At 48.4% G+C, this 20,972-nt stretch overlaps 1 protein-coding gene across 1 annotated transcript in view; it reads left to right on the top strand.

Moving 5' to 3' along the window:
* The window catches only part of LOC120944302 (protein mono-ADP-ribosyltransferase PARP14-like), a 63,072-nt gene that overhangs the window by 1,117 nt on the left and 40,983 nt on the right, over positions 1 to 20,972 (top strand). The window contains exons 2-4 of the mRNA XM_040358335.1: positions 4,681 to 4,811; positions 14,792 to 14,822; positions 16,320 to 16,505. Coding sequence (XP_040214269.1) covers positions 4,681 to 4,811; positions 14,792 to 14,822; positions 16,320 to 16,505 — 348 coding nt within the window. The remainder of the gene's footprint in view (positions 1 to 4,680; positions 4,812 to 14,791; positions 14,823 to 16,319; positions 16,506 to 20,972) is intronic.

Raw genomic sequence — 20,972 nt, 5'->3', positions numbered from 1 at the left:
GGGGATCCTCATACACTACAAGGAGGAGGGAGGTAAGTACTGAGGACTGGAGGGGGATCCTCATACACTACAAGGAGGAGGGAGGTAAGTACTGAGGACTGGAGGGGGATCCTCATACACTACAAGTAGGAGGGAGGTAAGTACTGAGGACTGGAGGGGGATCCTCATACACTACAAGGAGGAGGGAGGTAAGTACTGAGGACTGGAGGGGGATCCTCATACACTACAAGGAGGAGGGAGGTAAGTACTAAGGACTGGAGGGGGATCCTCATACACTACAAGGAGGAGGGAGGTAAGTACTGAGGACTGGGGGGGGTCCTCATACACTACAAGGAGGAGGGAGGTAAGTACTGAGGACTGGAGGGAGACCCTCATACACTACAAGGAGGAGGGAGGTAAGTACTGAGGACTGGGGGGAGACCCTCATACACTACCATGAGGAGGGAGGTAAGTCTGATATTTCTGGTATGGGTGTTGCCTATCCCTGTATATAGTACTCTCTCTGTACAGATGATGGGGGTTGTTGTATCGGAGGTGTCAGGTGAATCTGGGGGTGTCACTTGTTGTCCCCCGAGGGAGGAATGAGAAGTTATAAATGTACTTTCTGTGACAAATGGAAGATATTGGTTTCTGGAAATTCCGGGTTGATAATTAGAGGAGAGGAATGAAAAGAGTCCATTGCTGAGCTGCCTCAGGGAATGCCGGTTGCCTGGCAGTGATGAAATGAACATTCCTGGGTTGGGTCGGGTTGGAGGCGGAGTCACAGAATACAATTAAAGCTCAGGTGCCGAATCCAAACCCACTGATGCCAAAAGCCAGGAAATCTTCTGCTTTTCTGCACTGCGCTAACTTAAAGGAGTTGTAAAGGAAAATGTTTTTTCACCTTAACCACTTAAGCCCCGGACCAATATGCTGCTACATGACCCAAGGGGTTTTTACAATTCGGCACTGCGTCGCTTTAACTGTCAATTGCGCGGTCGTGCGACGTGGCTCCCAAACAAAATTGGCGTCCTTTTTCCCCCACAAATAGAGCTTTCTTTTGGTGGTATTTGATCACCTCTGCGGCTTTTATTTTTTGCGCTATAAACAAAAATAAAGCGACAATTTTGAAAAAAATGCAATATTTTTTACTTTTTGCTGTAATAAATATCCCCCAAAAACATATATACATTTTTTTTTCTCAGTTTAGTCCGATACGTATTCTTCTACCTATTTTTGGTAAAAAAAAAAATCGCAATAAGCGTTTATCGGTTGGTTTGCGCAAAATGTATAGCGTTTACAAAATAGGGGATAGTTTTATTGCATTTTTATAAATTATTTTTTTTTTTACTACTAATGGCGGCGATCAGCGATTTTTTTCGTGACTGCGACATTATGGCGGGCACTTCGGACAATTTTGACACATTTTTGGGACCGTTGTCATTTTCACAGCAAAAAATGCATTTAAATTGCATTGTTTATTGTGAAAATGACAGTTGCAGTTTGGGAGTTAACCACTAGGGGCGCTGTAGGAGTTAGTGTTCACCTAGTGTGTGTTTACAACTGTAGGGGGGTGTGGCTGTAGGAGTGACATCATCGATCGAGTCTCCCTATAAAAGGGATCACTCGATCGATGCGCCGCCACAGTGAAGCACCGGGAAGGTGTGTTTACATACGGCTCTCCCTGTTCTTCAGCTCCGGGGAGCGATCGCGACGGAGCGGCTATAAACAAATAGCAGCGCCGTCGTCCCGGATCGATCCCAGAGGGAACCCGACTGCCGCATGTAGCGGGGGGGGGGGGGTCCCGATCGGACCCCCCACCCGCTAGAAGGCAGGGACATACATGTACGCCAATGTGCCCGTCCGTGCCATTCTGCCGACGTATATATACATGCGGCGGTCGGGAAGTGGTTAAAGCAATCTATGCATTAAGGTGAAAAAACATCACTGTATCACGAGAGCGCGCTCGCAATTACTCACCACCATGCGAGCTCTCTCGCATGACTGTGGTGACTAATTGCGGGGAGGACCAGAGACAGCCGCCGTATCTCTGAGATACGATTGTCGTATCTATGCGCCTGATTCATAGAATCAGGTTACGCATAGATAGCCCTAAGATCCGACAGGTGTAACTGTGTTACACCGTCGGATCTAAGGCTGCAATTCTAGGCCAGCCGCTAGGTGGCGATTCCATTGCGGTCGGCGTAGAATATGCAAATGACTGACCGATTCAAGAACGTCCGCTTTGCCCGTCGATCTAAACTTATGTCGTTTCCGTAGAGATGCGTCGCGTAAAACTAAAGCTGCCCTCTAGGTGGTGTAACCAATGTTAAGTATGGCCGTCGTTCCCGCGTCGAAATTTAAAATTTCACGTCGTTTGCGTAAGTCGTCCGTGAATGGCGCTGGACACCATTTACGTTAACGTCGAAACCAATGACGTCCTTGCGACGTCATTTAGCGCAATGCACGTCGGGTAATTTTACGGACGAAGCATGCGCAGTACGTTCGGCACGGGAACGCGCCTAATTTAAATGGTGCCCGCCCCATTTGAATTAGGCGGGCTTGCGCCAAGCGGATTTACGCTACGCCACCGCAAGTTTACTGGTAAGCGCTTTGTGAATCAGGCACTTACGCTGTAAACTTGCAGCGGTCTCACGTAAATGGGATACGTTACGCCGCAGCGTAACAGATTTCTACGTGAATCTGCCCCTATATTTTCAATTTTCTGTTCTAAAACATTCAATAAAATTAAATTTCTTCATAAATTTAGGCCAAAATATTTTCTCCTATTTGCCTTTGGTAAAAAAAAAAAAAAAAAAAAAAACACAATAAGTGTATATGGATTGTTTTTTGTGAAAGTTATAGTGTCTAACCTCTATGGTATACAGTATATACTGGAGTTTTTATTTACATATTTCTTTATACTAGTAATGGTGGTGATCAGCGACTTATAATGAGACTGTGATAGTGTGGTGGACAATCTGACACTAACCATCGCTGCAATCTCAAATACTATGAATAATTTACTAGCTAGCTGCTGTCACTCAGAGTACAGGTACTGAGGACTCCAGTGATAAATGTAGCTTTTTCCTTTCCAATCACTTCCTGTTCCAGTGATAAATGTAACATTTTCATTTCCAATCACTTCCTGTTCCAGTGATAAATGTAACATTTTCATTTCCAATCACTTCCTGTTCCAGTGATAAATGGAACATTTTCATTTCCAATCACTTCCTGTTTTGGTGATAAATGTAACAATTTGATTTCCAATCACTTCCTGTTCTGGTGATAAATGTAACATTTTCATTTCCAATCACTTCCTGTTCCAGTGATAAATGTAACATTTTAGATTCTCATCACTTCCTGTTCCAGTGATAAATGTAACATTTTCATTTCCAATCACTTCCTGTTCCGGTGATAAATGTAACATTTTCATTTCCAATCATTTCCTGTTCCAGTGATAAATGTAACATTTTCATTTCCAATCACTTCCTGTTCTGGTGATAAATGTAACATTTTCATTTCCAATCACTTCCTGTTCCAGTGATAAATGTAACATTTTCATTTCCAATCACTTCCTGTTTTGGTGATAAATGTAACATTTTCATTTCCAATCACTTCCTGTTTTGGTGATAAATGTAACATTTTCATTTCCAATCACTTCCTGTTTTGGTGATAAATGTAACAATTTGATTTCCAATCACTTCCTGTTCCAGTGATAAATGTAACATTTTCATTTCCAATCACTTCCTGTTCCGGTGATAAATGTAACATTTTCATTTCCAATCACTTCCTGCTCCGGTGATAAATGTAACATTTTCATTTCCAATCACTTCCTGTTCCAGTGATAAATGTAACATTTTCATTTCCAATCACTTCCTGTTCTGGTGATAAATGTAACATTTTCATTTCCAATCACTTCCTGTTCTGGTGATAAATGTAACATTTTCATTTCCAATCACTTCCTGTTCCAGTGATAAATGTAACATTTTCATTTCCAATCACTTCCTGCTCCGGTGATAAATGTAACATTTTCATTTCCAATCACTTCCTGTTCCAGTGATAAATGTAACATTTTCATTTCCAATCACTTCCTGTTCTGGTGATAAATGTAACATTTTCATTTCCAATCACTTCCTGTTCTGGTGATAAATGTAACATTTTCATTTCCAATCACTTCCTGTTCCAGTGATAAATGTAACATTTTCATTTCCAATCACTTCCTGCTCCGGTGATAAATGTAACATTTTCATTTCCAATCACTTCCTGTTTTGGTGATAAATGTAACAATTTGATTTCCAATCACTTCCTGTTCCAGTGATAAATGTAACATTTTCATTTCCAATCACTTCCTGTTCCAGTGATAAATGTAACATTTTCATTTCCAATCACTTCCTGTTCTGGGTGACAATGGTGATCGGGGTCGGTAGTGACGGTTCTCTCTGTATTACACTCCATCCAACACTACAAGGAAAAGTTTGACCTTTACATACATGTTATCATTGATGTTATACAATTTTCAATATTTATCAATGTGGGTGGAGCTGTGACACCATGAGGAGGTGTGGCCTATGGCATGGCACAGTTATCCTAATGTGGGGGGAGGGGCACACCTGACAGGCAGCCCTATGGATATAGGTGGTCATGTGACCGGTGACATTCCCAAAGAAAATCCTCATCATGGTTCTCCTTGTCTTCCAGTCCGGGATCGGGTCCTCCAGAAAGGGCGCCATCTGCTGAAACTGCCCAATGGGGAGGAATTACCTCTGACCGTCTCACTGCCCAACACTGAGAGTCCGGACACCGCGGGGAAAACACCGGGATCGGCAACTGTAAGTGAATCTGCCGGAGACCAGCTCCACATTGGGGTTCTAGAATTTTATGTCAAGTTCTCATAAAATGCATTTTCCATGAACTCTGCAATCACCTGAAGGGGCCCCTAAACACGGGGGGCCACAGTCACCCCATTCCAACATTTCCACCAATATTCCCATTTGTGTGTCTGCAGACGCCATCACCTCCCGCTCTTGGGGGGGGGGGGGGTAATTGATCAGATACATAAAGCTGTTCAGTCAGTATTGAACCCCCGAGATCAGCGACACTGGAAGCCCCCTCCCCCTCTGCATTAAAGAGGAACTCCGGGAAATATAAACTCTAAATATATTCTGTGTTTTTTTGAACAGATATAACAAAACACTCCCAATGGGATATTTAACAGACCAAATGGGAGGAAATGAGAGAAGATGATTGTTGGGTTGTGCATACACATTTACCCTACGTTCACACCTGTGCGTTTTTTTGTGTGTTTTGCAGTTCGCAGAAACGCACTGCAGTCCATGTAAAATGGTTTCCGATGGTACTAGTTCACATCTTTACGTTTTGCGGCTTGTGTGGAAAGGGTTGGGGAGTTTTTTCCCACGATTTGTGGCTAATAGACCAGAAACGCAAGTGGTGCATTTTTTATGTGTTTTGCGTTTTGCGGTTCTTATTTTACCACTGTATATAGCTGGTTGCTAAGAAGGAGGCCGGCCGCTGTGTCCTTAGCAACCGATGAGTCATTAGCTGTCAGGTTCCCGGCTAAAGCCGATTGTAACAAAAAAATTTGCCTGCAAAAATGTTTATTCTATACCAGGCCCTTCGGGTCTAGTATGGATTCAGAGGGGACCCCCATGCCAAAATGAAAAAAACATTGGCGTGGTGTCCCCCCCCCCCAGGTCTATACCAGGTCCTTCGGGTCTAGTATGGATTCAGAGGGGACCCCCATGCCATAATTAAAAAAACATTGGCTTGGGGTCCCCCCCCAGGTCTATACCAGGCCCTTTGGGTCTAGTATGCATTCGGAGGGAACCCCATTCCAAAATTAAAAAACATTGGTGTGGGGTCCCCCCCCCCCAGGTCTATACCAGGCCCTTTGGGTCTAGTATGGATTCAGAGGGGACCCCCATGCCAAAATTAAAAAACATTGGTGTGGGGTTCCCCCCCCCTCAGGTCTATACCAGGTCCTTCGGGTCTAGTATGGATTCGGAGGGGACCCCATTCCAAAATTAAAAAACATTGGTGTGGGGTTCCCCCCCCCCAGGTCTATACCAGGTCCTTCGGGTCTAGTATGGATCCGGAGGGGACCCCCACGCCAAAAAAACACAAATAAAAACCCATACCAGACCCTTATCAGAGAATGCCGCCCAGCAGGTCAGAAAAGGGAGGAGACAAGCAAGTCCCCCCCCCCGAACCATACCAGACTGCATGCCCTCAACATTGGGGGGATGGGTGCTCTGGAGAAGGGGGGCTTTGCTCCTCACGTCGCCATTTTCTTCTTCCTCTTCGCGCTGCCGTCTTCTTCTTCTTTCTCCTCACCGCCCAATCGGCAGCTATTGCTGGCAATGGCACCGTCTGAATCTTGTCGGAAATTCCGATCGTCTGTATGCAATTCCAACGCACAAAAACCCACGCACGCTCAGAATCAAGCAGAAGAGCCAAACTGCCTACTGAACTTCATAGGTCTTCTCGGCTCGTCGTACGTCTTGTACGTCACCGAGTTCTTGACGGTCAGAATTTCCGACTACATTTGTGTGACCGTGTGTATGCAACACAAATATCCACGGTTTTCTTGTCGGAATCTCTGATCGCGTGTATGCGGCATTAGAGTTTTTTTATCCAGCGTTTAGTGTGCATGGAGCCTAAATCAGCGGTGGTCAATTAATGAGGTACAGGGGGCTTCAACTGTGGCCTCTGACATCTCCAAGGGGTCACCACACATAGTATTCAACATATTATATTACAGAGGACTTCAGGAGAAGGTCAGGCTCTGTGGAAATGCTACAGGTGAGGTTGGAGAATGGAGACCTGCTGTAGGACGTGGACAAGGAATGGTGACACGTTATAATGGACCGCTAGAGATCAGTGAGATTACAGTCCATTTACAACTCAATGCTCCCACTACAGTCTGCCATGGGCCAAGGGCCACACAACAGGTACCAAAGGGCTGAGGGATGGTGTAACGGTCACCACCATTTACGATATTCCATCCCATCGCCCCACGACAGCTTATCCGACAATCCATGCCGACAGGACCCATTCCATTCCCCAGAATAAACGAGACAAGCAAGCTCTGTTCTTTCTGGTTTCAAAATGAATGAATCTTTTAATGGTAAAACTCAGGTTTTTATACAGTTCACAATCAAAAAGCGTGTTACAGGGACAATGAAACTCTCCACCCCCAAAACATCACACAATGAGGCTTCATACACATTCTTTTAGTTAATGACATTCAGATGAGTTAATTATCCCCCAGACGTCCTGACTCCGACAATAAGCGATTCACCTGCATAATACACATTCCTATGTCAGACGTTCTGTCTCCGACAATAAGCTATTCACACCTGATCATCAATAGGCTTTTCACACCATAAAGTGTCATAAGCATCCACAATGAAAGGTCTTTCAGAAGCCAGACTCAATTAACACCTCAAAGTTAGACATCTGACATTTACAGACTTAATTAGTACAATAGACACAAAACAGTATTAGCATCACACAGGTGTGATCACCCCCAGGAATCGCTAGTGACCGTCCTTTTCAGGACAGCCACTCCAGCGATCCAAATTGCGGCTCTCTTAGAGCCGCATGCACCCCAATCAGTCACCCATAATCACCCCGGCCACCCGCCGCGCACAGCAGCGCTTTTTTCTGGCGATCTGCGGCTCTTTCCCGCATCCGCGCCAGACCAGGCCTTATTCGCGGCCGCCGCAATTAGGAAAGACCGCGGCTTCAGCCGCGGCCTAGCGGTGCGCCGCAAAAAGGAGCACTGACAGCCTGGAAATTTTCCTGGAATTGTCAGGGATCATCCCCCTATCCCTGGAGGATCCCATCCTCCCCTGGATTAACAACCAGCTCATACCCACCAAGCCAAACAGCCCCCAAACCTGAGGCCTGTGGCCCGGTCGGCGGCCATCTTGGTACTCCTCAGCTACAGTGACACCCTTCTTCCCCCCCTTCCCCCCCATTCCAAACAGTACTTGATCCAGGGTTTCGTCCGATCGCCTTTCAGGGATCAGGAAGGAATTTTTTTCCCTGCGGCAGCAAATTGGCTTAGCACTGCCAGGGTTTTTTTGCCTTCCTCTGGACCAAGGCCAAGCGAGAGGATTCAGCGAATCTTCCCTCTATTGCAATTAATCCCCCCCCCCCCGGTGACTGGCAACAATGGTTAAACTGCGATACTCTGCAGAAACGATTTGGGGTCTGAGACAATTCGCAACAGTATTACCAGCCGTCACCAAAAAGGCCTTAAAAATAGACCAACTTTTGAGATTCGATCAACGATCGACCATCAAAAATTTCAACCATTTAACCCAGCTCAAGCACATATCATGTGCTTTGATCAACACAAGATCGGCAGTAAAACACCGATCAGAAATCCACGATTTCTTACTACAAAACGATCTAGACTGCCTCTTTATCACAGAAAGCTGGCTTTCAGACGACTGCAACACCATTCTTGGAGAATTGGTGCCAGAAAATTATCGAATTATAACGGAAAACAGAATAGGGCAAAGAGGAGGAGGCCTGGCGGTGATCCATAAGTTTCATATTGCAATCACTAAGCCGGTCCTTCAAAATCCTCTTCCATTTATGGAAACCCTTACTCTTCAACTTCAAACTAACCCCCAGGAGACTGTTCACATTCTCCTCTGCTATAGGCCACCTGGGCCAAAATCGCAGCTTCTACCATCATTAACGGAGTTCATATCCACTTATACCCTTAACAGCAAACATCTTTTGCTGCTCGGGGACTTCAATCTGTGGGCCAACTCCTCACAGGATCCCATTGCGGATGCCTGCATCGATCACCTGGAAGGATTAGGACTACAGCAACTTATATGCGGTCCCACGCATGCTTCAGGTCACACACTCGACCTAATTTTCAGACAAAATCTGAAAATAAACATTTTGGGAAATGAACCTTTGCCATGGACAGACCACCATGCAATTAGTTTCATAATTTCCAAAATTCCACCAGTTATAAAAGCACCCAAGCCGGTGACAATACACTGGGCTAGATCTCAGAAGAAGCTCCTTTCGGAACTCTTCAAATCTACCTTGGGAAACCGAATCGAAACTATTCATCCTCAGTTGACAGCCTCAGATACACTGGATGCCATAAATGCAGCTCTGCTACAATCAGCCGACTTAGTAGCACCGAAACGCAAAGTCCGCATCCGGAAAAAAAAGTCCGGCTGGTTCAACAACCAGCTGTCCCTACTGAAGCAAGAGCGCAGAAGGGCGGAAGCCGCCTGGAAAAGAAGCCCTTCAGAAGATCACCTCATCATCTACAAGGCAATAACAACACAATACCATAAAGAAATCTTCAAAGCAAAGAAACATCATTTTTCTATGACGATTAACAGCGCCATGAACCGCCCCCGAGAACTATTCAAGATGGCCACCCAGACCATGAATCCAGGATGTCTTGAAGTCCCCAATTTAGACACCCAAGAGTTCTGTAATGAACTATCGGATTTCTTCATCGACAAAATCGAAAGAATCCGGGTAAGTATTCTGCAAAATAATACCCCCCTCAGCCCCCTCTTCAATCAACTACAAAACACCAACAGAAACCTTCTACAATCAACTAAGTTCACTCTGGAACCCATCTCCATCGATACCACCAAAAATATCATTGGTGCGTTGCGGAACAGCACAGCACCCAATGACATCATTCCCACCAAGCTGCTGAAGGAATGCGCCGACATTCTGGCGCCTCCCATCACACAGCTTATAAATCAGTCATTTAAGGAAGGCATAGTGCCATCCCTGCTGAAAGAGGGCACAATCCAGCCCATCCTGAAAAAACCTAACTTGGATCCCAAGGACCCAACTCACCGCCGCCCCATAACAGGCCTAAATATTCTCTCCAAGATAATGGAGAAAATAGTGGTACAACAGCTGCAACAGCATCTGGATACCCACAATCTACTCGATCCATTTCAATCAGGTTTCCGTCCCGGACACGGGACAGAAACGGCCTTACTCAAAATATGGGACGATGCCCTCGAGGCCGCAGACGAGGGAGAATCCTGTCTCCTGGTTCTGCTGGACCTAAGCGCAGCCTTTGACACAGTAGACCACAAAATGTTACTGATGCGACTGGCCGAGGTAGCCAGAATCGCAGAAGGTGATTTACCATGGTTTTCCTCCTTTCTTGAAAACCGTTCACAAACAGTGAAACTGGGATCTTTCACGTCGGAAAAACGCACGGTGCCATGTGGAGTCCCCCAAGGATCCCCCCTGTCACCGGTACTGTTCAACATCTATCTTCGCCCTCTCTTTGATATTATCAGTAGCCAAGAACTACTTTATCACTCTTATGCAGACGATACGCAATTGTATTTTCGCATCTGCAACAAAAAGGATCATCATCTCAGTTTAGAGAAATGTCTCTCTTCGATAGAAAACTGGATGACTAAGAGTTATCTTAAACTCAACAGTTCCAAAACAGAACTTCTTATGTTTCACGCCAGCCGCAAGAGTCAACTGGCAACAACCTGGACACCGCCGCCCATTCTGGGCCAAAGCATCACCCCTAGCTCCAAAGTCAAAAGTCTAGGAGTCATTTTTGACACCTTCATGACAATGGACGCACAAATAGGGTCAGTAGTCAGCGGATCGCACCATTTGTTGCGCCTACTACGCAGACTCATTCCATTTATTCCCAAAGAAGACGTAGCAGTCGTGGTGGGAACAATCGTGAATTCCAGACTGGACTATGCAAATGCCCTTTACCTCGGGCTCCCAAAGTACCAAATCGCTCGTCTGCAAGTCGTACAGAATACGGCCGCCAGACTGGTGACTGGGAAAAGGACATGGGAATCAATCTCACCTTCGCTGAGAACCCTTCACTGGCTGCCAGTAAAAGACAGAATTGCATTTAAAGCACTCTGCCTGACACATAAGTGCATCTATGGGAAGGCGCCGCAATATCTTTGCGACAAGATAGAACCTCACAATTCTAATCGCGTTCTGCGATCCAGCGACCAAAATCTGGTCAAGGTGCCAAAAACCAAATACAAGTCCAAAGGAGAAAGAAGGTTTGCTTTTCAAGGTCCGAGACTATGGAACGCTTTACCAACCAGCGTTCGGTTGGAGGAAAACCACCTGACTTTCAGAAGACAGATTAAAACTCTGCTCTTTTGATGTCATGAGACACGAAACATCAAGCGCCCAGAGGCGATTCAGTTCGCATGTGCCGCGCTATATAAGTTTTTCATTCATTCATTCATTCATTCATTCACACAATGTACAATGGAATATCTTAGGAGTCTATTGACCTGTTCTGGGTCAGCATGAAATCACCTGTAATATGTCCAGATCTCCTGCAATACATGAATTATCATTTCTCAGCCATCCTATGCCCAAAAGGGGCACAGGATGACCCTAGACCCAATAGTCATTAGTGACACTGGCACAGGAGTACCCCACATCCTTCAAAGTACTCTGGGTGTCACAGGCCATTCCGTTACAGATGGGAGCCAGGACTTTAAAGTGAACCCTCCATGTTAAATGAAAGGCTTGCTTTTTTGACAGCCCCCGGCCCCTCAACATAAATGGTTTTGGAAAGTCATCTGTAATCATCCTGTTTGTCTTTTTCGAAGGGAATGGTGTGTTTACAGATGGCTTTTTAATGCTATTAATTAGGGTTGTCCCGTTACCGATACTAGTATCGGTATCGGGACCGATTCCGAGTTTTTTCGGCGGTACTCAGACGCCGATACCCCGCCCCGATACACAAATAGAATACTTGCCACCCCCCGTCGCCTCCCGCCGCCGCCGCCACCGAAGCCGCAATCCGCCGCCATTCGCCGCATCCCCGCTGCCGCCGACTGTGAATAGCTGTAATGATTCGCATCGCGCATAGACACTCCCCCTTGCTTGGGTGAACTGTCCAATCCCGAGCAAGGGGGAGTGTCTATACGTAGCGCGAATCATTACAGCTTTAGCTGTTATGTTCCCGCACGTATTACCAGTCGGCGCTCGGCGGCAGCGGGACACAGGTAAGGGGGACATCGCTGGATATGGGGGAGACGATGGCTGCATATGGGGGACGATGTCTGCATATGGGGGACAATGTCTGCATATGGGGGACAATGTCTGCATATGGGAGACAATGGCTGTATATGGGGGAGACGATGGCTGCATATGGGAGACAATGGCTGTATATGGGGGGGACAATGGCTGGATATGGGGGAGACAATGGCTGTATATGGGAGACAATGGCTGGATATGGGGGAGACAATGGCTGCATATGGGAGACAATGGCTGTATATGGGGGAGACGATGGCTGCATATGGGGGACAATGGCTGTATATGGGGGGGACAATGGCTGTATATGGGAGACAATGGCTGGATATGGGGGAGACAATGGCTGCATATGGGGGACATGGCTGCATATGGGGGACAATGGCTGGATATGGGGGAGACAATGGCTGCATATATGTGGGGGGACAATGGCTGTATATGGGGGGGACAATGGCTGGATATGGGGGAGACAATGGCTGCATTTGGGGACACATTTAAAAAAAAGTATCGGTATTCGGTATCGGCGACTACTTGAAAAAAGTATTGGTACTTGTACTCAGTCCTAAAAAAGTGGTATCGGGACAACCCTACTATTAATGTTGGGGGGGGGGGTATCATAGAAGTGGGCCTTTCGTTTTCCATGGGAGGTCCTCTTCATATAATCGTGTCACGTACAGGGGCGGACTGACCATTCAGGCACTCGAGCACTGCCCAAGGGCCCCATGCCACTAGGGGGCCCCATCAGGGTTGCCAGCCCCAGCAAAACCAGGTACAGCATGTAAAAATCTTTTTCTTTTTATTTTACATCTGTCCCTGAAATGTCCCTTACCGACATCCTTTTGGTCAAAAAATCCCAAGATTATAGCTGCCCCACCTCTCCAGTACCTTCTCAGTGTGTGTATGTGTATTCTGTGTGTGTGTATACTGTGTATGAGTACTGTATGTGTGTGTGTGTGTATACTGTGTCATTGCCCGGGGGCCCCATAATGTCCAATTGCCCGGGGGCCCCATAAACTTCTATTGCCTGGGGGCCCCGTAATCTCCTATTACCCTGAGGCCCCATGAGTTATCAGTCCACCCCTGGTCACATACCTAGTAGATGAGCCCGGTATGCAGAGGGAGGCGTCTCTTACGCCCCTGACTCACGGCCCATGATAGAGTGGACAGGAGGCGCGGGAGTAGGTAGGCAAGGTAGCACGAGTGCTTGGCAGGATCAACAGCTGTAAGGTAGATCTGGAGGTTCCAGGGGATGCTGTAGCTGGATCAGCAGACTTGGCTGGAGACAGGAGCAGGCTTGTATCCACTCACTGGAAACAGGTAGGTAGCTCCAGGAACTGGTGCACAGGAAGGTCAGGCAAGCCAGGTCAAACGCAGACAGATGGTACAGGAACAGGTGCAGGCCACAGGAATAGAGTCACTGCACAAGCCGGGTCGGTAACAGGCAGGCACGGATGGAACCAGGGCTGATCCTAGGCAGGGTGCGCAGGGTGCTTTGCACCCAGGCGCCTGCAGAGGTGGGGGCGCCAAAGTGCCAGAGTTCTCCCCTCCTTCTGGCAGTGCTCGGGGGAGGGGCCGTTCCTCTTCCTGACAGGAGGGTTTTAGTTTTCAGTGCTGATGGGCATGGAATGAATTCCTCACACTGGGAGTCTGGGATCCCGCACTGTCTCTACCAACTCTATTTTGAATGCCTCCCCCTCCCATCTCTATCTCGGACTGCAGAGAGAACCGAGGTGAGTCACAGTGTTCAGTATGCTGGAGGATGGCATCCCCTGCATCCCTTTACACGTGCTCTGGGCTGCCCCTACTCTAGATGTTTTATGGCATGATAGATTGCATAGTCTCTGATCATCTCCTGTACTATGTCTGTAGTCTCTGATCATCTCCTGTACTATGTATGCAGTCTCCGATCATCTCCTGTACTATGTCTGCAGTCTCTGACCAACTCCTGTATCATGTCTGTAGTGTGTCTAGGGGTCTTTCTAACAGACTCTCTAACAGAAGCCCTCTCTGTGTCCATCAGAGAGGCCCCCCTCCAGGTCCCAATAAAGTACTCTGCTTCTCTTCCTGTATTTTGTTTATTGTTAAGAGATCGTGTAAGGATCCCAGGGTAACGAAGACTTTGTGGGGGAGCATTCCTGTGGTTGAGTCGTTGCCATAGAAACATTTGTAAAGGGGAGGAGTTAGTAAAATAGCCATGTCCATGTGGGGGCGCCAGAAATATTTCTGCACCCAGGCACCTGTGACCCTAGGATCGGCCCTGGATGGAACAGAGGACAAGGCAGGTGCAAGGTCGTAGAATAGCCGGGGTCAGATGAAGGCGGATAGCAGAGGTAGTCACAGGGCAAGCCGGGTAATCACAGGATCAGATCAGACTAACAGGTAATGCTCTGGAACGCTGCAGATCAGACAGCAAAGCTTGGGTGAAACAGCTGCGTTTAAATAGCCCGCCTGGTGCTGGTAACTGAGCGCACGCGCGCTCCTGCGCGCACGCGTACACGTGTGCACAGGCACCCGCAAGCACACACTGACATGTGTGGAACTACTGTTCCCAGCCAACCTTTCCTGACAAATAGACTCAATTCACTGATCTATAATGTGTGTGTTATTTGCAGTAACAATTTTCTGTTCTCAGCTCTCATTGGTTGTCTCTGCCGGAAATATCAGTTGTTGTGGAAATAAGAATTGTTCTAATAAACAGAAATGTCTAGAAATGACTCAGCGATTTATCTTCTATTCTCAGAGTTCCCAGCCCTGCAGTGCTGATGACAAATGTAAGAAATCATTTATTGGATGTTCAGAGTAATACATGTCTTTTAGATCACAATGGCGGGAGTGGGGGAGGGGGAGAGAGGAATACGGCGATCTTCCCGTACATCCTCCCTCTGGCCCAGCCAATACGAACGCTTCTCCTCTCAGCCAATCATCCTCCAGCTTCCTGATTGGTCGGGAGGAGAAGCAGGAAAAACAATAGCGAATATTAATTTGCTATAGTCACACAACTGGGTGTGCTTAGGGCACAGAGCTCTGCGCCCTGAGCCCACCCTTTTTTGAAGCCAATTAGAGCCTCAGACTCCAATCATGTGCTTAAAAAAAAAGAAAAAAAAAAAACTCCATTGGAATCTATGCATCCGGCGCCCTACATGTAGAATAGGGGGCCAGATGCATGGATGGGGGGGCTATGCGTCCTTGCGCCCCCTTATTACGGACCGCCACTGCAAAGAATTCCCGCAAAGACAAATTAGTCAAAATGTCTAGCCAAAAACCTTTTTCTAATTTTGGATGGAGTGGGGGAAGGATTAGAACCCCTGTGTGAATTTAAGTGCAATCTGGAGAGAGAGATTTCCCCTTATGTCCCTGTAGTGCTCACCCCCTGACGGGGGCCACTGATTTGGTCCCAATGTTCTTTCCCGAGTCAATGTATCAGCAGCCAGGCACACAGTCACTCTTCTGGCTCATTAAACAGTCTAGGGACACCCGTCTCTTCCTCAAATTTCCTAGTACCGTCCATGCGGCAGCAAATGGTGAACTGGGCTACACAGAGACACCAGAGGGAATGTCCACCTTTATGTCCAGCCTGACACTGATTCCAGAGGGATCCTGATTCATTGGGATCTTACACTCAGGTCTGTACTCACAAATGTCTTGGGATATATGGATGCCTCCTTCCAATATATGCCAGGCATGCCTCCTGTGAACTCTTTAGACCAGATTAAAAAAAGAAATCCCTTGATCAGCTCCAGCACCTTCAGTAGAATAGGCCCCCCAGCTAACCCAGCAAGGGCCTCAGACGAAGAGCACAGCTAGACTTACTAGAAGGGCAGCAGCTCTTCAGGCTGGGAACTTCTCCTCCTGGACAAGAACCCCTCTGCTCCAGGCCTCAAACTATTTATGCACTCCCCAGCCACCAACTGGGCATCCTCCCCCAGGGATTAGCTGGAAGAATGTAAATCTGACTCTCCCAGCCCACTACTTTCCAGAACCATCCAGAAGTCAGGGGGAAGCAGTCAAACCCACAGCCTGAGATATATTCCCTCCTGTGTGTTCAGGGTCAGTCCTTGGACGGAGATATATTCCCTCCAGTGTGTTCAGGGTCAGTCCTTGGACGGAGATATATTACCTCCAGAGTGTTCAGGATCAGTCCTGGGATAGAGATATATTATCTCCAGTGTGTTCAGCTCTCAGAATGTTATTCTTTAAGTCATTATGTTTACCATGATGTAGATTAAAATAATCACTATTCCCCCGGGAATATATTTACTGTGTTACAGCCGTACCAGACGAGGAAGTCTCCCTGTCCTCTCTGGTTCTGATTGAGAACGTCAAGGACAGCCACCCTCCTGAGATGTTAAACCTCTTGGTGGAGAATACCAGTGAGAAGGTTGAAGAAACTGACTTCTATGTGGAGATAATTCCGGAGATCCGATCTGCTGTTGTCACCTTCACATGTGATATCGGTGAGTCCAATCTTTGTGATTTAGACGCAGGGCCTGAAATGAGGCTCACAGCTTCTAGTCTGGTCCTTCAAGCTCCATCGTGTTCTATCATCCAATGGACCTTGTAATAGAATGTTGTTGTCACGGTCTGGAGTCAGGCTCTGAGGCCAGTAGCTGTAGCAGTTGATGACAGATGTACAGACAGTCACTTCTGGCAGATGACACAGGGTCACCTGAGGTGCGGAGTCTAAGCGCTAACCGGTGTTCACCAGAGCTCCTGAAGGTGGAGATGGATTTTGCTGCGTGTTAGCACCAGGTCACGGTACTCAGGATTGCCCCACCAGGAGGTGAGCAAGCCGGGGTACAATAGAGGATGAGCAGGTAAGGATCAAACAGAAGCGTGGTCGGTAAACAAGCCAAAAGGTCGGTAATGAGTATTTGCAGGTTGGGATCAAGCAGAAGCGTAGTCGATGAACAAGCCAAGGGTCGATAACGAGCAGTAGAAAATATGGACGGCAGCAGGGAAGACAGGAGTGAGATACAGGCTGGAGATAGCACAATATTCTGGCAATCAGGAAGTGCAGGGACATGGCTTTTATAGGAAGTTCATGGGAGGAGCAAAGGGTTCAAGGTTCAAGGCAAACAAGATTCAAGACAAGATCATTCAAGGAACTAGCCAAGGAAATGTCTAAGGAGCTGTCCAGCATTCCAGGTGGCTCAGCAAGCAGAGTCACCACCAGACACACCAGAGGTCCCAGGTTCGAGTCCAGGTCCTAACAGTTGTTTACCAAATGCCAAAAAATGGGGTGCTACCATGAGGCCCACACTCTACAGAATCACTGACATCTTTATCTACTGAGGGCTGAAGAGCAATAGATGTAAAATCTTCCATGTACAGATTCACTTTCCAAAAATGTGCTCACTGTACAATAAAGTCATTTCAAGAAAAATGTAAATAATCCAGTGAAGAGTTATGTCAAAAAGAGCGAGGGACCATCATTCTCTTCTCGTGGGCTCTGGCACTGAAACTTCTTATTTGTTGATTTGCTGTACAACCTCTCTCCCATGCCCTCGTGTTTGTGGGTACAATGTGTTTGTGGGCAAGGCAGCCATCAGAAATTGGGGGGCACCTTACACAGCTTTATGCCCGGGCCCCCCGAGGCCTGACCACCAACATTCTTCAGGGCCCTCCCACTGGCTGTCCCACCGAATCTGCCTACTGGCAATCCTAGGTCCTCCTCCTTCTCCATCCCATGTCTTCCTCCTCCAGTCCCATCTCCTCCATCCCATTCCTCCTCCAGCCCCATCTCCTCCATCCCATTCCTCCTCCAGTCCCATCTCTTCCATCCCATTCCTCCTCCAGCCCCATCTCCTCCATCCCATTCCTCCTCCAGTCCCATCTCCTCCATCCCATTCCTCCTCCAGTCCCATCTACTCCATCCCATTCCTCCTCCTTCTCCAATCCCATCTTCTCTTACCACAGAAGGGGGGAAGTGGGACAGGAAGGCAGCAGGGGGACAGGTGGGGGGCAGTGGGTTAAGAGGGGGGGTGTCACAAGGGAAGAGCAGCGTGACAGGAGGGGGGAGCCGGATAAAAGCGGGCAGCAGAACTAGAGGGGGAAGTGTCATGGGAGAAGGTCAGTGGGACAGGAGGGGGAAGTGCCATGGAAGGTGGGCAGCGTGACAGGTGGGGGGCAGTGGAAAAGGTGGGGGGCAGCATCACACATTAGAGGCAATGTCTCAGGTGGGGGCAGCGGGGGACAGGTGGAAGGCAGTGTCACATACACCTAAGGAAGCATCAGTCTTCTGTCAAGCAGTGCCAGGTGGGGTAACTGAACCTATGTCCCATCTCCACCAGGATCTCCGGCTGCAGCTGCAAGAAAGAGCGGGGGGCTTCTCCACCCTGACCTCTTCTATGGGGCTGTATGCTGACACAAACAGGTCTCACCCACCCCACAAAGCCAGGAGCAGACTGGTACCTGAGCGGAGCCTGCCTGACTGTGACAGCAGGCCCCGACCTGCATGCACAAAAGAGCAGGCAGGGGGCTCCTCCCCCTTATGTCCTCCTTCATGGGTCCCTCTGACCTAGCAGTTGACTTCACCCCATCGTGCACAGCGCCTGACAGCGGGCCCCAATCTGCACACACATGGGATCCACCCACCTCTCCATCCTCCCCCTGCACCCTGGCAGCCTGTTCGTTCTGACAGCAGATGCCTCCTGTTAAAGATGGCCCAGATTGTGACCCATTGTCTGGGCCCCCTACTTGTGTACTGGCTGTACTCCCCTGATGGGGGCTGTGACGGTATCGGTATGATATCCCCGTCAAGCATTCCCTCCTCTCCATACAAGAACATCACAGGATTCCCCACACATGAGTCAAGACTGGATGCTGGAACCAAGACACTTTATTGACACAAAAACTCAGCTTATATGTGGTTACAGCCTGTTAGGAACGCCCCCCTCACACAGTGGGGTTTCCCATACAGATTATAGGAGACAAGTCGGAGCCGACCCTGCAGACACGTTTCTTTAGATAAAGACATCACTGGAGTTAATTAATACACTGAAGCAATCAGAATAATTAACATACTACTTCTCTAATCATTTAGCCTGATGATACAATACACATCTTTTAAGGGTAAACACAGATCTTCTTTACACAACACAATAGATCAATTAACGTTTAGAATAGTGAGGGGACATTAGCACGTCAATAACCTGTCAGAGGAATGAATCACACATGAAATTCCTTTCTACCTCTACCCATGGCTAGCAGGGAGCAGTACACTGAGACATATAGGCAAATGTATCACAATGGCCCCCCTTTTGCTCCCTGCTCCGGCAAATCCGGTTGGACCTTCCCTGGTCCAGTAGGGTTGACGGGTTCAGAGCTTTTAGTCCGAGGTTAACTCCGTTTGGCATGACTGACCTCCCTTGACAACTGCTTCAGACTCAGGTATGTCACGGGTCGTCAGATCACACGCCGGTCAGTCCCCAAGTCTTTGTGCGATCTGCAAAGTCACCAGAAGTCAGTGTGAAGACAGCGAATGGGTCTGTGCGCCGCCGTCTAGGTGTCCCGCTATGGGAGGGGGCAGGTTATGGCTCTGAAGTGACAATCACAGGAGATTCATAAAAAGGAAAAGTTATATTTGTTGTAGCACTGGTGCTCAGAGTCCGGGGGGGGGGGAGAGAGGGGACTTAGAGCCCCATAAGGTCAGCCACCCCCTGCTCCCTCCGCAGCCGCCGGTTCTCCTCTTGGAGCTTCTCCAGCTCCATCTCCAGTTCATGGAGCCTGGGGGGGTCAGCCTGCTGTGACCTCAGGTGGTTGTTCTCCTCCTCCATGCGGCTTATGCACTCCTCCAGCTCTATGTACTCATGGATCAGCTCCTGCTTGCTCATGTCCTGCAGGCTCTCCACGTGGTCCTTCATCATCAGGAACTGGGTGGTGGTGTAAGGGGCCACCGGTGGGCCCTTGGCGAACATCTCGGCCCGCATCTGGGACGCCCGCTGCGACTCCCTCTCCTCCAGTCGCTTCTTCTCCTCCCAGGTCCGCTGGTTATATGACTTCCAGGACCTCTTCTTCTTGAAGGGTGGCCGGCGGTGCCTCTTTCTGCCCAGCTCCCTCCAGGGCCCCTCCGGCTCAGGGCTGGAGCCCATGACCAGCTGACAATGGTGTTCCCTGTTGTCCGTAATAGCAGATTGTACCATGAGGGCTTCGTAAGGGGTGCCCAATGGTTCTTCCCGACCCCGCTCCTGGGGATCCCAAGCCGAGTCTACACAATGGGCTGCTGCTGGTGGGCGGTACCCAGGTTGAGACCAATTTGACCTGGTGTTGTCATTCATGGGGCAATTCTGCTTGAAGTGACCCAACTGTTTGCACCGGAAGCAGCGTTGTTCGTTGTCATCCTGGCGTGGATAGCGAGGGCTAGATGTCACCGGTCTGTTAGGAGGTTGGTATCTAGCGGCTGGTGGGTGTGAGGGCGCCGTTGGTCGTGGAGGTTGTACCCGTGGTGTGACCTGGTTTGTCTTGCGAGTATCCGCATATTCATCCGCCAACTTCGCGGCCTCTGGTAGAGTCATGGGCCTGCGATCTCTCACCCAATCTTTGACATCCGTCTGGATGTGATTGTAAAATTGCTCCAGGAGCATTAGTTGCAAAATGTCCTCTGCGGTGGTGGCCTGGCTGCTGTTAACCCAGTTAGAGGCCGACAGGGACAGCTGGCATGCCCATTCTGCGTAAGAGTCTTTCGTGGTTTTGCGTGAGTCCCTGAACTTCTGTCGGTGGGACTCTGGGGTTACTGCATAACGAGCCAGGAGCACTTCTTTAACCCGGGCGTAGCTATGGATATCCTGATCTGGCACGGTCCGGAAAGCATCAGAAGCTTTGCCTGACAGTTTGCCTGACAATATTGCAACCCACTCTCTTCTAGCTATTCGGTGCAGGTTACATTGTCGCTCAAAATCCGCCAGGTAGTTATCAATTTCACA

The sequence above is a fragment of the Rana temporaria genome, chromosome 6 (assembly GCF_905171775.1).
Source record: "Rana temporaria chromosome 6, aRanTem1.1, whole genome shotgun sequence".
NCBI classification, from domain to species: Eukaryota; Metazoa; Chordata; class Amphibia; order Anura; family Ranidae; genus Rana; species Rana temporaria.
This window is presented reverse-complemented; position numbering and strand designations above follow the sequence as displayed.